The 14,569-nt window shown below is 52.6% G+C and overlaps 1 protein-coding gene across 1 annotated transcript; it reads left to right on the forward strand.

Annotated features, from left to right (window-relative positions):
* The first annotated feature begins 5,979 nt into the window (after positions 1–5,979).
* LOC149366919 (uncharacterized) lies at positions 5,980–9,918 on the forward strand. Its single transcript, XM_089553190.1, has 3 exons — positions 5,980–6,301; positions 7,730–7,967; positions 8,819–9,918. The coding sequence occupies exons 1-3, from the start codon at positions 6,216–6,218 to the stop codon at positions 9,566–9,568; spliced, it is 1,074 nt and encodes a 357-aa protein (XP_089409316.1). The 5' UTR covers positions 5,980–6,215; the 3' UTR covers positions 9,569–9,918.
* Positions 9,919–14,569: the final 4,651 nt, after the last annotated feature.

The following is a 14,569-nucleotide window of genomic DNA, read 5'->3' on the forward strand; positions in this document are numbered from 1 at the left end:
AATGAGGCGACATAGGTCGCGCTCCTTCATGCCTCTATAATGTCCCGAAACCCTGCGGATGAGGTGCGATATCGCGCCAGCAACCTGCATGAGTTTCTTGAGGGTAGTGGTGTTTTTGCCATCGTTCTGGATGTGCAAGCCCAATACACGGAGGGTGCCAACCGCAGGTACCGGGTAACCATTCAATTCAATGGCAATGGGGGAGCGGGGACAGCGGTGGTTCTTAGGCCGGATGAGGAGCAGTTCGGACTTCTCTGGGGAGCAAGACAGTCCGATGGTCCGTGCGTAATTTTGGGTGAGGGTGGCTGCTTCCTGTAAGGTGTTCTCTATGTCGCCGTCACTGCCGTGGCTGGTCCACAGGGTGATATCGTCGGCATAAAGAGTGTGCTTGAGGTGGGGAATAGTTGCCAATTTCCGGGCGAGGGGTATGAGGGTTATGTTAAAGAGAAAGGGGGAAAGGACGGACCCTTGAGGGGTGCCGATACTCTGAAGTGTGTAGGAGGTGGAAGACAGAGGGCCGAAGTGTATCTCAGCCGTGCGGTCAGTCAGGAATGCTTGAATGTAGGCACACGTGCGCACACCCACATTCAATGGGGATAGAGTAGTCATGATCGCCTGATGTTCAGTGCGATCAAAAGCTTTGGAGAGATCCAAAGCTAAGACTGCCTTGGTGTGACCTGGAAGAAGCGGGTCAAAAAGGTCGTGTGTGAGTTGCAGCATGGCATCCTGTGCGGATAGATGAGGGCGGAATCCCACCATGCTATGCGGGTAGAGATTGTTGTCCGCCATGTGACTTGTGAGTCTCGCTAACACAACATGCTCGAGGAGCTTCCCGAGGCATGAGGTTAGCGAAATCGGGCGAAGGTTTTGAATGGTGAGTGGTTTGTTGGGTTTTGGTATAAATATTACCTTCGCGTGGCGCCAGGACTGTGGGAGGTTACCCTCCCTCCAGCACTGGTTGAAGTATTTCGTAATGTGGGTGATCGATTGGTCATCCAGATTACGGAGCATGGAGTTTGTGATTTGGTCTGCACCAGGTGCGGAGTTGGCGCGGAGAGTCAGGAGGGCCGCTCTGACTTCCGTCTCCGTGATGTCGGTGTCGAGTGTTGGATTTGCTTGTCCTGTGTAGTGCGGTAGAGGTATGGGGCCGCCTGGAGATGTGTACATGGTTTGAAGTGTGTCTAGAAGGGTGTCGGGATCGTCAATGTGTTCATGTGTGAGGCGTGTGACGTGGTGCTGTGCTGCTGATTTGGTGGGTGTGGGGTCAATGAGGTGTCGGAGGAGTTGCCATGCACGTTTGCTGGACAGGTTTCCGGCGATGCCGTCACATATCTGTCCCCAGTTGGATCGACAGAGCTCCTCAGAGTGCTGTTGGATTTGTGTCTGCAGCGCGGCCAGCCGCTTTTTAAGCGTTCTGTTGTGTTTGTTGCCTTTCCAGCGTTCCAGGATGCTGTGATAAGCCTCCCAGAGGTGGGCTAGGCGTGTGTCAAGGGTCGGTGTTTCGGTTGTAGTTTCAATGTGTCGCGTGTTGTGGTGAACGTCATGCTTGAGTGATTGCACCCATGCATCGATGTCTGCGATGGGAGTGTCTGGGAGGGCGGCGCGTGCAGCGCGAAAGGCATCCCAGTTAATGAGTTCGTGTGTCATATTTGCGTGACGGGGTGGTTTGTATGGGACAGTGATTTGTATAATGTAATGATCAATGCCCAGTGCATGTTGTGTTCTGTTCCAGGTAACGCCGCGGATACAGCGGCTCAGCGTCAGGTCCGGACTGGTGTCCATGCTGACACTGTTGCCGATCCGCGTAGGCGTCTGAAACGTGTTGTGCACAGTGAGTTGGAGGTTCTGCAGGAGCAGCCAGAGCCTGCGACCTCGATGTGTCGTGGTTGTGTATCCCCAGTCAGTATGCTGACTGTTGAAGTCCCCACCGATGAATAGGGGATGTTTCCCTGCTAGATGGTGTAGCTTTCGCAGAAGTGATTCTAGCGGGGCCATCGGCAGGGACGGGGGGTGGTATATGTTTGCTATAAATATAGAAGGAAGTGAATGTGTGTGATGTATAATTTCCGTGATCACGCAGGGCGTCTCAGACGTAATGTGATGAGTTTTGTAGGTGAGGCTGCGGTGGATGAGTGTGGACGCCCTGGGTGTGTTAGTGGTATCCGAGTGTGTAGATGTGTAGCTGGGGAGGGTTGCTCGGTGTGCAGTCTCCTGGAGAAGAAGTATGTGGGGCGTGGGTGTGATGGTGGGAAGGAGAAGCTGCAGAAGTGCGCGCTTTGCCCGGAAGCCGCGGCAGTTCCAAGTTATAATGGGGAGATAATTAGTGTTCCCCCCCCCGCCATATTGGATGGTGGGGGGATTGAGGAGGGCATTAAGACGGGTGTCAATTGGTATGTGTGGCTCAGGGAAGGTGTTTTGTGTTTGTGGTGGTAGGATGGGGGGAGTGGAGGGGGTTTGAAGTTGGGTGAAGCGATGGGTAAGATTATGCTCCAAGAGCTCCATCATCTTGGTAAGCATAGCGTCCATGCGCTGCTCAAGTTTTTCAGTGAGGGCGGCGGCAAGGTGATTGAATCTGGCCTCGAGGCGGGAGTCTAGCTCCTTTAGTTTATGGTCAAATTTTGCTTCGAGTGCTGCTAATTTAGCGTCTATTTCTGGGGGCACGGGAGGGGGTGTGGCGTCTGTGGTGCGCTGTTTCTTTGCAGGAGGGGTGCTCGAAGTGTCTGTGGATGATGAGCTCGAATTAATGACAGGGGGTGCGGGTTGAGGGGGCATGGAGGGGGCGGGGGTGCTTAGGAGAGAGGAAAGGCGGCTTACCTCGTCACGCAAGGCCTTGAGTTCCTGGTCTCTCGGGTCTGCCTGGGAGGACTGGGGTGGTGGGGTTTGACGGGTGGTTTTGCCGGAAACGAGGTCTGCCCAGGTGGGACGCGTGGCGTTCTTGCTGCCATTCTGCCGGCTTGTAGAAGGCGACCGGGAAGCCGTCGAGCTGCGTCTGCTGGCTGTGCCTGGTTGATCGCAGCGGGAAAGCCGCGATGTACCCGGAGGAGAGAGAGCGTTCTTCGGGGACGCTAGTTTGCGGCCCCGTCCCTTGCAGTTCCCGGTGCCGGTCATGTGAGGGCCTCCGCAGAGAATGCAGCTGGGGGTGCATGAGGGCACATCTTCCTTTGGGTGGGACTGCCCACAGCGGGGGCACTTATGGGATCTTGGGTGGACACACACGTCTGGCTGGTGACCAGGGACGCGGCAGTTAGTGCAGGCGTCTATATGCCCTCGATAGGGTGTGCACCTGTGGAGGGCTCCTCCATAAAGGACGGCGCGTGGGACAGGTCCAGCTCGGAAAGTGATTAGGATGGAACGCGTGGGGGCCATTCGGCGGGCGTCCACGATGAGGGCGTCTGGGTTGCCGGTGATCAGGTCTTGCAGGAGCTCTGTCGGGGTCTCATTCCAATAAGCATTGGAGATGACTCCGCGTACCGCTCCATCCGGCGGGGCTATGTAAGCTGCGACGGCGAAGTCCTTGCCTTGGTTTTTGATGCTGGTTACGCTAACCAGGGCAAGCGCGTCAGCTTTTATGGGCGTGCTTACGGTGCACGTATTGTTTACGGGGTGTACCCTGATTTGGGTACGCGTTGGTTCGTGTAGCTGGGACGCCGCTTGAAGGATGGCTTCCCGTAGTTGTCGGGGTGGAAGCAGGTCCAGCTGCAGCCCGCCTCGTGATCTGAACACGACCTTGTAGTCTGCAGCAGGAAGCGGCGGCTGCTGCCGCGAACGCTGCGCAGCTGTGCGCGTTGCTTGTAGGTGCGCTGACTTGTCAAGGCGCGCAGACTTGGGGGCACCGGTAGCAGAGGCTGCGGCCTCCTGGCTTCGGGATGGTGAAAGGACGTCCTTGGAGCGGGCAGGCACACTAAGAATGTGCGTCCAGTCCCTTGGGTCGTAGTCGTGGGGGTTAAGAACCTGTCCCTGCACCCGCACCTCCATGGTGGTGTTGGTGGCGGAAGCGTCCGACGCAGTAGGCCTAGCTCCCAGCGGAGCGAGGCCTAGCTCAGGCGAAGAGGTCACAAAGAAAGGGCCGTGGGTGCCCGAAAAATGGCTTAAGCGGGCCAAAAATTGATGGCGTGCGGCACTCACATTCGTAGATCAGTGGATGGTGAAATTTGGGCCGATGATGCTGGCGATTGGCGAATTCCGCTGTCTTTGTGCCCAGCTTAAAAACGGGGCCCCATCTCACGCCGTTGCCTTGGGGGTATCTGTCCTCGCTTCGGCGAGCGCTGCTTCGGCCGTAAAATTGTAAATTGGTAAATTGGTTTTTGAGGAAAGGAAATGGCGCAGTATCTGTCTCACATAACTCGGCGGACACCTGAACCGCGCCGTGAGGGAAGGGAGGAAGGTGGGAGTGAAAGAAGAGAGAAAGAGGTGCCTTAGTGGAGGTCTCCAGAATAATTTCGACCACCTGGGGATCTTTAACGTGCACTGACATCGCACAGCACACGGGCGCCTCTTGCTTTTCGCCTCCATAGAAACGCGGCCGCCGCGGTCGGGCGGCCGCGGTCGGGTTGGAACCCGGGTACTCCGGCTCGGTAGACGAGCGCCTTACCACTGAGCCACCGCGGCGGGTTGGTTTCGGCCGCTTATCTGTTATTTGAGCAGCGTACGCTTCGGCGGACGCAGTTGTTGCTGCGACGTGAGTCTTTTATTTCCTCTTTCTCTTTCCTCTGATTTTATAACTCTCCTCTATCTGCACGTGGCAGCGGTGGTGGCTTGGCTCGAGCCAGTAGGCAGGCCCGTGCAATTTCCTTTTCATCCTTCTCTCTCTGAGTCACAACAACAACAACAACAACAACAACAACGCCGTTGCCTTGCGCAGCGCATAGCCACGGCCGCGGCCTGACTGCGCTCTTCTCGTCAAGCCCATGAGAAGCCGCCTCCAGCCTATACGCTTCGACAGCTTGCAAAGAGAAAGCATCAGCGAGCTACGGAGACAGAAGAACGAGAAGAACGGCTTTCCAAGCGACGAGCTCAAGACGAGTTTCGCAATTACCAGGCTTAACCAAGCTAAGCCACAGCCAATTTTAAGCATGAAATGCTTTTAGCCCCCGTTGTCGGCAGTGTGGTGACGTCACGCCGAGACCGAGAGCCATCATCCGGGCACTGAAATCCACTCATCCGGGCACTGAAATCCAGCCATCCGGGCACTGAATTCCACTCATCCGGGCACTGAATTCCAGTCATCCGGGCTCTGAAACGAGAACATCCGGGCACCGTACGAGACTTAACGAGGTTTAACGAGACTGTAAGCCCTCCTACGCGACCGGCATGCAAGCGCCGGCTGGACTCCAAAGGAGTCACAAAAAATAACTGCTGCCAGTGCCTTCTCAATGTTTATCAAGATATCAGTGGAGCTGTGGGTTTGATAATGCACGGAATTATAATTTCCGATTTCTAATAACGCATGCAAAAAGCACATAAATGCCACGTTACACTTCGTTGTCATACGTGATCCGGGGGAGAAGCGCTGCGTTCAAAGGGCAAGGCATCGCGCCGAACGGGTGGTGGCGTTCCTCCCTTCCTTTACGGTGCGGTTCGGGTGTCCACCGAGATGGCAGAGAATTACTGCGCCATTTCCTTTCCTCAAAAAACCTTGCGTTCAAATGGCAAAGCATTGCGCTGAACGGGTGGTGGCGTTCCTCCCTTCCTGTACGGTGCGGTTCGGGTGTCCACCGAGATGACATTAGGCCCCTCGTAAACATTTCATGCTTACTCTACTCTCGTTTACGGGAGAGGCAGAGATTTTTTCAATGCGCAGCGTGTTCTGCGGCCGCCACCGGAGTTGCTTGGAGCGCTTCGAGGCTGCGTTCAGCGCACTCCCGCCCTGCGTATGCGCAGAGCTAGCCGGCGTCTGTTGCTGGACGACACCAGCGTCCCTCGATGCCGCCGCCGCGTTCATCTTTCCGCGCCAGGCGCGGACAATATCCTGGAGGTATTCGCGCCGAACGGGTGGTAGCGTTCCGTGGATTCCGTGGCAGCGCTACACGCTGTCGCGTTCCACTCATGCAGGCGAAGCTTTGTGCGGAAAACGCTTTCGCCTCTACGCCCTTTAGACAAAGTGCCACCTGAATTTTTCTCAGACGGCAGCCGCTCTAAGTGGAAGAGCGCCACGTGCACGTTGAAAGGAAGGATTTACTGAGTAGAAGAAGAAGAAGAGGAAAGAAGTGCCGGCCATGGAGATCGAGCATCTGCCGGAGAGCCTTCTCTTGGAGGTGTTCGGGCACCTGACGTCGTTCGACGATGTATGCACCTGCGCGAGGTAAGTCGGCTGTAACTGCAACGCAGTGCATCACCTTCCAGTCGATGCTTCGGAGCTTAGACGAAGCTTGTTAGGCTAGGGATGCCGGTGCGACACTACATCCGTGAGCACGTATTCCGCTGTCCACTTATTAAATGCGGCATCAAGCGCTATTCAACGCTTCTTTCTAGTTTATAACGCCAGTGTTATTAACAGCGAGCCATTAACAGCCAGCAACCTGCTTAATCTTCCATTCCTCTTTACGCTTCAAAACATGAAATAAACCAGCGCCCTCCGTAGATATGATGCGTCCCACCGTCTTTGCAGCGTCTCTATAGTTGAGGCTGAGTAAAGTGCAAACATTTTCAACAAATGAGATCACATAGATGTTAAAGATGCTCCCGCAGGCCCGGTTGTCGGCTTATCATCTCCTTGATGTTATTGCCGAAATTCCAGCAGCAGACGTGTGTTGGAAAACTCCGCCTGGACCAAATAGTGGCAGATAAACATTGCGTCCGATTGTAAACAAAAGTGCGGCACAGCAGCTCACGCCCCAATTTCCATCTGTATAAAATTCCACACTCTTGAATCTCGTACTCTTTTAAAGCTTGGGTGCGCATAATGGGGCCTTCCTCTGTACCTCATTGGTATATACACTGCAGGGTTGCCTTGCAATCAGGAGGAAGCTAGTCATCCTTCGGAGACTGGCGTGCACCAAACTTATCTGCAAAGGCGCGTAAAGCGGGCAACTACCCATCAGTCAGGATTTTCTAACAAGCTGATCTGCTGAAAGTGCAGAAGATGAGTAACTAGCGATCAGTCAGGATTTTCAGTTTGGACGGGCGTAGCCGCTAGCCGGTCACGGGTCGCGTCCGAGATCTCAGTGGAGGACATGAAATTGATGGGCAAGATGTCATTTTTCGGATTGGTGCCAGTCCAGGGCGTCTCTGCACGTACTATGTAATCCCCTGTAGAGTGGCAGCAATCCGAATAATCACCATAGCGAAGACCATGGCCTGGTAGTAGCGATAAACGGTTCTCTCCATATGTCGACAGAGGTGTAAGGTTGATGTAGCAGGAATCATACTTAGGCAATGTATTCCGCAAACGTTGAGAACGTGGGAAATTCCGCTAGCAACGACGCCGTCAGTAAGCGGCAAGAGAACATTATGCCTCCATTCCCACGTCTTTATTTGTACCCTCTCCAGTTCAGAGCGGTGAGGAAAATCACCGCGCCGGAATTCTTCATGTACATTTTGTCTGAATGCTGTAGAGGTGAGATAACTCTTAGCTTAAATAGATTCTTACTCTACGACGGTGAATTAACGGCTCTTGAACATCGGAACTAATGAGCTTTGCCTCTACTAGAGCTCACGTATACGTTACCGCTTATATATATATGTCAAATAAAACAATGCGACAAAACTAGCGCACGCCTCTTCATTCCAGGGTATGTCGCCGATGGTGGCGTGTGGCACGCGACTTCTCGCTGAGGCGTGTGCTACGCGTGACGTCGTTTCCGCTCAAGGCTAGACAGGTGCACAGCCTTCTCGAGGCCCACGTCGACGCCAACATCGTGGAACTGCACATAACCCGTTCCTTGGACACATCCACCGCCGAGGATGAGGAGAGAGACTTTCCGCGAGCGTTCTTCGCCTACCTCGCCGATCACTGCCCCTCACTCAGGGTGAGCGTTTCATGATGGCAGCGCTTAACGAAGGGTCCCCTCGTTCAAACCCGAGCCCAAAGTCTTATACGAGCGCTATGGGACCGGAGTAGTCGATGTGGAAGAACCACATACATTCTGTAATAAAAATAGCGCTTCTTTAACGCCAGCAATTGTTGTGATCTTCAGTTCACAGGACGTCAAAGTTTTAAATGAAGAAAACCGAATACTCAGTCATTTTTATCAGGATGCCTTCCCTCATCGATAACACCAAATTACACAACATGGATGAGCTGCTCTAGGATCTGGGCCGACTCAGGACGATGAAGTAGATGAACTTATATTTTTCGCTTCCGTCGACACACCAAGCATGAAAGCGGCAGTTAGCCCTGGGATCCTAAACTCCATTTAAATTCGATTTCAGCGATTTAAGCGCACTTGGTGACTGAACGGGGTTTGATGTCTAGAAAATTAAATTCTCGACGTGAACGCAGCGGGAAAGGCTGCGCGGTAGCCGAATCGTTTTAGGCATAGAAAAACGATGCTGCTTTGTTACCACTGTTGGTTGTTTAACACCTGCTCGGTGACGAAGTTTTTTCATGCTGGAGATGGTTGCCATAGCAACAACATGACGCTCCAGTTGGCTTCCTGCCAGCCAATATGGGAGGAATTGGCGCTGACGTCTGGATTGAATGGATAATGCGATATATGAAAGTTTCCCATCTCTAGCCATCCCATCCAGCGCAGTTGTTGTTCCCCAAAACACTGAAACGTCAACTTCTTGATAAACACGCAACGGATAAATGCGGGGAATGTCCACTACAAGTGCTAGCGTACTAAAAAGATCTACATGTGTCCCCACTTATTCGCAGGTCTTGCACATCACTCGCGGCTTCCTCTTCGATCACTTTCGAGAGAACAAGGTCACAGTGTGCGACCTGCCACCGACGCTCACTCATCTCTCACTGCGCGAGTCGTGGTTCAGAGCGGAGCAGTTCTTCACCGCCGAAGAGGGCCGTCCATACCCACGTGATCTCCGGCTGCTGGACCTCGCCGACTGCGTACTCGCGCCTGCCATCGGGCTAGCCAAGCTGGAGCAATTCTCGTCGCTTCGTGCCCTTTGCTTCGAAGGCTGCTACCTGTTCAACGACCGACGCCTGACCAACATACTGCCCGTGATCGCCAACCTCGTTGTTCTGGATATTGAGCGCACGGACGTGAGGGACACGGGTGCTGAGATGGTGCTCTTGCACGGTCAGAGCCTGCGTGTTTTGTTCTTGGGACACACGGCATTCACCGGCAAAGCATTCAAATCAATCTACATGGGAACAAATGGAAGCCTAAGGCTGGGTCTAACACATCTGTGCCTGAGGGACACGTATGCGGGCAAGAAGCGCCTTTACAAACTTATAAGCATGGCTCCCCGGTTGCAGTGGCTCGCTGTGAGCAGCCCACACATGACGGAGCACGTCGCGGTGCGCGTGCGTAATGCCTTGCCCAGTTCTTGCCGCTACTTGGAGGTCTTACTAAGCTCCGAGCAAACAAGTCGCCTCTGCCATCACTTCACCTGTGACTTCATTAAGAGCTTGAACCTAGGTGCCCCGCCAGGTGAAAACTGCTGAAGCGTCCTTTTTTCTTCTGTGGTTTATATGACCTGATTTTTCACCTTCAAGGGAACTCCGTGTGTGGACTCTTTGCTCACGTCCTTCTGCTATTCGCCAGTTAACATAATTTGCGATACCCATGAAGGTTTAAGAAAACATTTGCGTTTTACAATTCTTGGGGTAACGATGGGTCAAGAGAGAATACCTCTTCGGGGCAAAATATCGCTTAAATGATCAGAAAAAAAAACCGGATTTACATAATTTCGGACAATTAGACTTCTTATATATGAGCTGGCAGACACCGTAAATGCAATGTTCGATATGTGGCCTTCGTTTTGAAGGCAAACCGAAATAAATGGTTTACGCGACGGCATTGTTTCATGTCACTGAGCATGGCACTGCGCCTCCTTGTATTCTTGAACGGGTCCTCCGTATCAACCTCCTGTCGCAACGTTGGTTAAGCTCCCTGAGTGTCCTCTTCTCTTGTTCACTTTTATGACCGAAGACAGTCAATGAAGATATGCATCGCCGTTTTTCTTCCCTGCGTGCACCAAGTGGAAATATTGTTTGATCTATCAGCAATATTGGAGATATCAGTTTGTCTCCAAGATTCCACTGAAGCCTTGTTATTTATAGATTCTAATCAAGGCTTAAGTTGTTGATCAGCGACAGTTGATGGCTGATTGGGCCTTCTCCTTCCCTGGTAGCCACACGCCGGGTTGTTCCCGTGTTCGCCGTCCTCACGGGGCGCATTGGCCCTACCGCGTCATAACACTTCCCTCCACGGCAGCCGCCCTCTGGGTTCTTCCCGTGGTAGCCACTTTCGGGCCTCCCTCTCCTTTCCACTAAAAGTGGAGAAGGTGATGTCCCTCTTCACTTTGGCACCTGCCAAGCATGCCAGGTTGCCAGTCATTTTTGCTTCATTTTGTTTTGCGTTTCTTCTTTTGGCACCCGCCTGTCGGCCTTTTCCTCCTGTTCCCGACAGAAGGAGAGCGGGATTTACCTCTTCCCGCTTGCCAAGTGCGGCAGGCATTGCACACAAGACTACGATAGTTGTGTTGATATGGGTTAACGTCCGAAAGGGACTCACTGTGTGAAGATCTCCGCAGTGGATAGCTCCGGGTAATTTCGACCACATACGTTTCTAACGGGCACTGATATCACACAGTACACGGGTTTCTAGTATTTCGCCTGCATCGAAGTGATACCACTGCGGCCGGGATCGAACCCGCGTCTTTCTGAGCAGAACTTGAGTGCCACGACCACTGAGCCACTGCGGCGGCATTCTGCTCATGGTGGTACGACACACAACGACAAATCACAAAAATAAAAACTGTGAATACAGACACTAGTGTACATCAGCGATCGTAATAAAAGACCGAAAACGCACCCCGAGAATGAGAATAGTAGTTTTCATTATGCCCGTATCGGATTTCAGATGTACCACCTGCACCATTTCTGGCCGTGCTCAGCGCCGCGGAGACGCTTTCGCTGTCTAGAGAACATGTTCGTAGTCTGATACGCCTATTTTTCGAAGGTTCGAAATATAACTCGGTAACAGTGTTTCATTAAGTTCTTAACGGGGGATTGGTGTCCACACCTCGTCTCTCTCATATGGCTTGTGCTTTGAGTGTCATCGCCGTTGGTTTTAGCATAGGATGCTGGTACGCTGCTCGTCTTGAACCCGGAGCCTGGTAAGCTCTCAGACTTCCTTCTGTGATGCTGAAGGTAGGCATTGGCGTCAAGCTTCTCTTAACCCGTGACCTTTAGGTGAATGGCATCGAGCGTAGTGGCTCCCTCCGTGCCGTGGACGAGCCGAAAAGGCGTAATCCGAGTGGTGTTTTCTATAGCGGCTTTGTAGCGGAGTGGAGCGTGAAAGAGGATGACCTCCCAGGCCGCGTACTCTCAGTCGGCATGTCATGCATGTCGGAGCTGTCCGCCCAAGAGCTCAGTGGAGCATCTGTGTGTGGTGTACTGTCCGTTCATTTCGTTTTGTTTTGTCACCTTAAATACTCCTTTCGGGGTGTTATATAAGATGCTGGTTACATTTCATAGGGGAGATCACAGGTTTTGTGAGTGAGAAGGAACAGTCGTCGCTAATGTCGATGGTAGGCGATGGACAGTCAGCAGTGACTGTCCTCCACAGGTTGTCAGGTTGTAGCGCTGGATGGTTTGCGTCGTCTCTACCGTAAATGCTGTTCCGCTTCTCGCAGTTGTTATTTCAGGAGGAGAGAGGTTATGTCGCGGCGGGTTACGTTTGAGGAAGAGTTTGGACATTTCTTCTGCTGTGCAGGTTGTTCGCGCTTTGGTTTGCGCCCTAGGTGAGGGACAGAGAGAGAAAAACTTTATTGTGCACAGGAATTCGGGCCTCCCAGGCCCATGGTGCTCCGCATGGCCCCACCCCACTCAACTCTTTGCGCGTAAAATGTCCATGACGCTGGCAGCGCGGGCGGCGACGATCTTTTGTCTTGCTGAGTCCATGGAGCGTAGCGATGTCTCCCAGTCCTCCCATGTTTGCAGTGGTCCCTGCCCGCCGGGTCGAGGCGAAGCCGGACGGGCCAGGAGGATATGGGTCAGGTTTTGCTTCTGTGCATTGCACAGAGGGTAGGAGGGTGGTATGGTTCGGCAGTGGGAGAGTAGAGAGGGATAGGTATGGCTCGCTTTTGGTGACGGCGCCTTAGGTGTTGTTCCCTGGTAGTGAGGGAGGACTCGGGGTGGGGGTGGGGGGGGCGGGTATAATTGCCTTCCGGCATGAGCATTCGCAATGAGTTCAGCGAAGGTGCACGCGCGCTCCTTTGAGAAAGCCCCCATGAGGTGAGCCTGCGCCTGGTTTCTAGACCCTCGGGCTAAAGAATCGGCGGCCTGAATGCCTGGGTTTCCAGAGTGCACAGGCACCCAGACGAGCTCAGTGCTGCAGTAGGAGGGAGGTTCTGGGTCAGCATTTGGTAGGTGGCAGGTTGGACCCTGCCCTTAGACTAATTTAGCATTGCAGTTTTTGAATCACTGAGTATATAGGTAGCACTGGAGCTGCCGAGCGCAAACGCTATAGGTATTTCTTCTGGTTCCTCTGGGTTAGTTCCCTGGGGTAATTCTTTTATAATTGTAGGGGTACCCGGAGTTTACGCAGCCGCTGTGGCTCGGTGGTGGTCGCATGCAGCATCTACCCATACGGTGTTCTGTTCATCGCCGTATCGTTCATGAAGGGCCGCTTCCCTGGCTTCCCGTCCCCCGCGGTTTCGGTCGGGGTGCTTGTTACGAGGGAGTGGCCGAATGCGTAGGCTTTGGCGAATTGCTTTCCCCTAACGGCAGGAATACTCTATAAACTCCAAATTCGCATCCCCGGTAATCATAACTCACTAGGTAAGTCAGCCGCCGCATATATACTTGTGTTTTCGAAGGACGACTTCGTAAAAAGGTCCAGGAGCTCTATGTCGATCGGCTGGAATTGCCTTGTTGATTATGGGATTAACATCAAGTCTCCAGCTGGCTTTGTAGATGGTATCCTTCGTCACTCAAAAACTTCAACGGGCATTTTACGTAACGTGCGGTATCGGTTGATAGCGGTGTCAAGTAGTACTTGAGTTGGAAGCACTACTCGCAGATAAACAAGAGTTGCCTAGCGGTCGGGTCGTCATTGCAAGCGTGCGCATTTTCTCCGCAAAGACAGTTGGAAACGACGAGAACATACGTGGTGTTTGCGGGCAAAAGTTCTTAACGAGAATCCTGTTTCTCTTTTTCCTCTTTTACTCCCACGTTACGGCGCGGTTCAAGTGTCCACCCGAGGTGTGAGACAGATACTGCGCTATCTTCCTTTCCTCAATAACCAATTATTATTATTGTTCTTAACGAAAACGTACGAACTACAAAAATTGGCGCCTGCACACATCGGGCAGTGAGCCTGTTTTGCCTTCCTTATAGTGGACAATATTCAGCTGAGGGTCATAGCCCTGCGATGGTGCGAAATCGCTTGCGCTTAATGTTCCGAGTGACTACGGTGGCGTCGAACTTTCGGAGACGAGGCTCTATCGAATAAGATGGAAAGGTGAATCCTTCAAATTGGCAAATTGTTTTTTTGAGGAAAGGAAATATTGCAGTATCTCTCACATATCTCGTGGACTCCTGAACCACGCCGTAAGTTAAAAGAGGAAGTGGAACAAGAATGAGAGAAAGAGGTGTCGTAGTGGAGGTCACCGGAATAATTTCGATCACCTGGGGATCTTTAACGTGCACTGAGATCGCACAGTACAAGGGAGCATTTTGCTTTGGGTCTCCATCGAAGCGCGACCGCCGCGGTCGTGTTCGAACCCGAGTACTCCGGCTCGATAGACGAGCGCGTTAACCACTGAGGCACTGCGGCGGGTATCGCACAATGCGTAGCCTTAATTTCGCGTGCTCGTCACTCGCCCAATGTCGTAGCCAAAAATTACAGGGGTTCTGAGGAAGTTAAAGGCGCGGTAACTGTTATTTCTCGGTGGGCACTTCAACTTTACCAAGAGCTTGTCAGGATCGGTCCCTTACGGGCTGACCCAATCATATATTCTGTCGCTTCCTAATAAAAATTCAGGGTGGTGGTGGTGGTGGTGGAGATTTTGAGTACATGCCCACACCATGTGGAAGATATCACAGGTCTCCCCGCAGTGCGGGCATCGCCCATCTGCGTTAGGATCGTAATGTTTTAAGATTTCAGGACAGCCCTACTGAAAAATCCGGTATGAATTTTAAACCGGAACCGCATACCGGGTTATTGTACAGGATTTGCGATACCGGATTACCGGAATATCTTGTATAAAACAGGACAGTCCTGTATAATACAGGACTCTCCTGTTTTGTACAGGATACTCCGGTAATCCGGTATCGCGAATCCTGTACAATAACCCGGTATGCGGTTCCGGTTTAAAATTCATACCGGATTACAGGACAGTCCTGTATTCTACAGGCTAGGCCCGTATTATACAGGAGAGCCCTGTATCACAGAATAAAGGCAGGAATAAAATGCTTCATATATATTCCACTTGGACT

Source organism: Amblyomma mixtum, chromosome 1, assembly GCF_055824585.1.
Source record: "Amblyomma mixtum isolate Tamu chromosome 1, ASM5582458v1, whole genome shotgun sequence".
Classification (NCBI taxonomy): Eukaryota; Metazoa; Arthropoda; class Arachnida; order Ixodida; family Ixodidae; genus Amblyomma; species Amblyomma mixtum.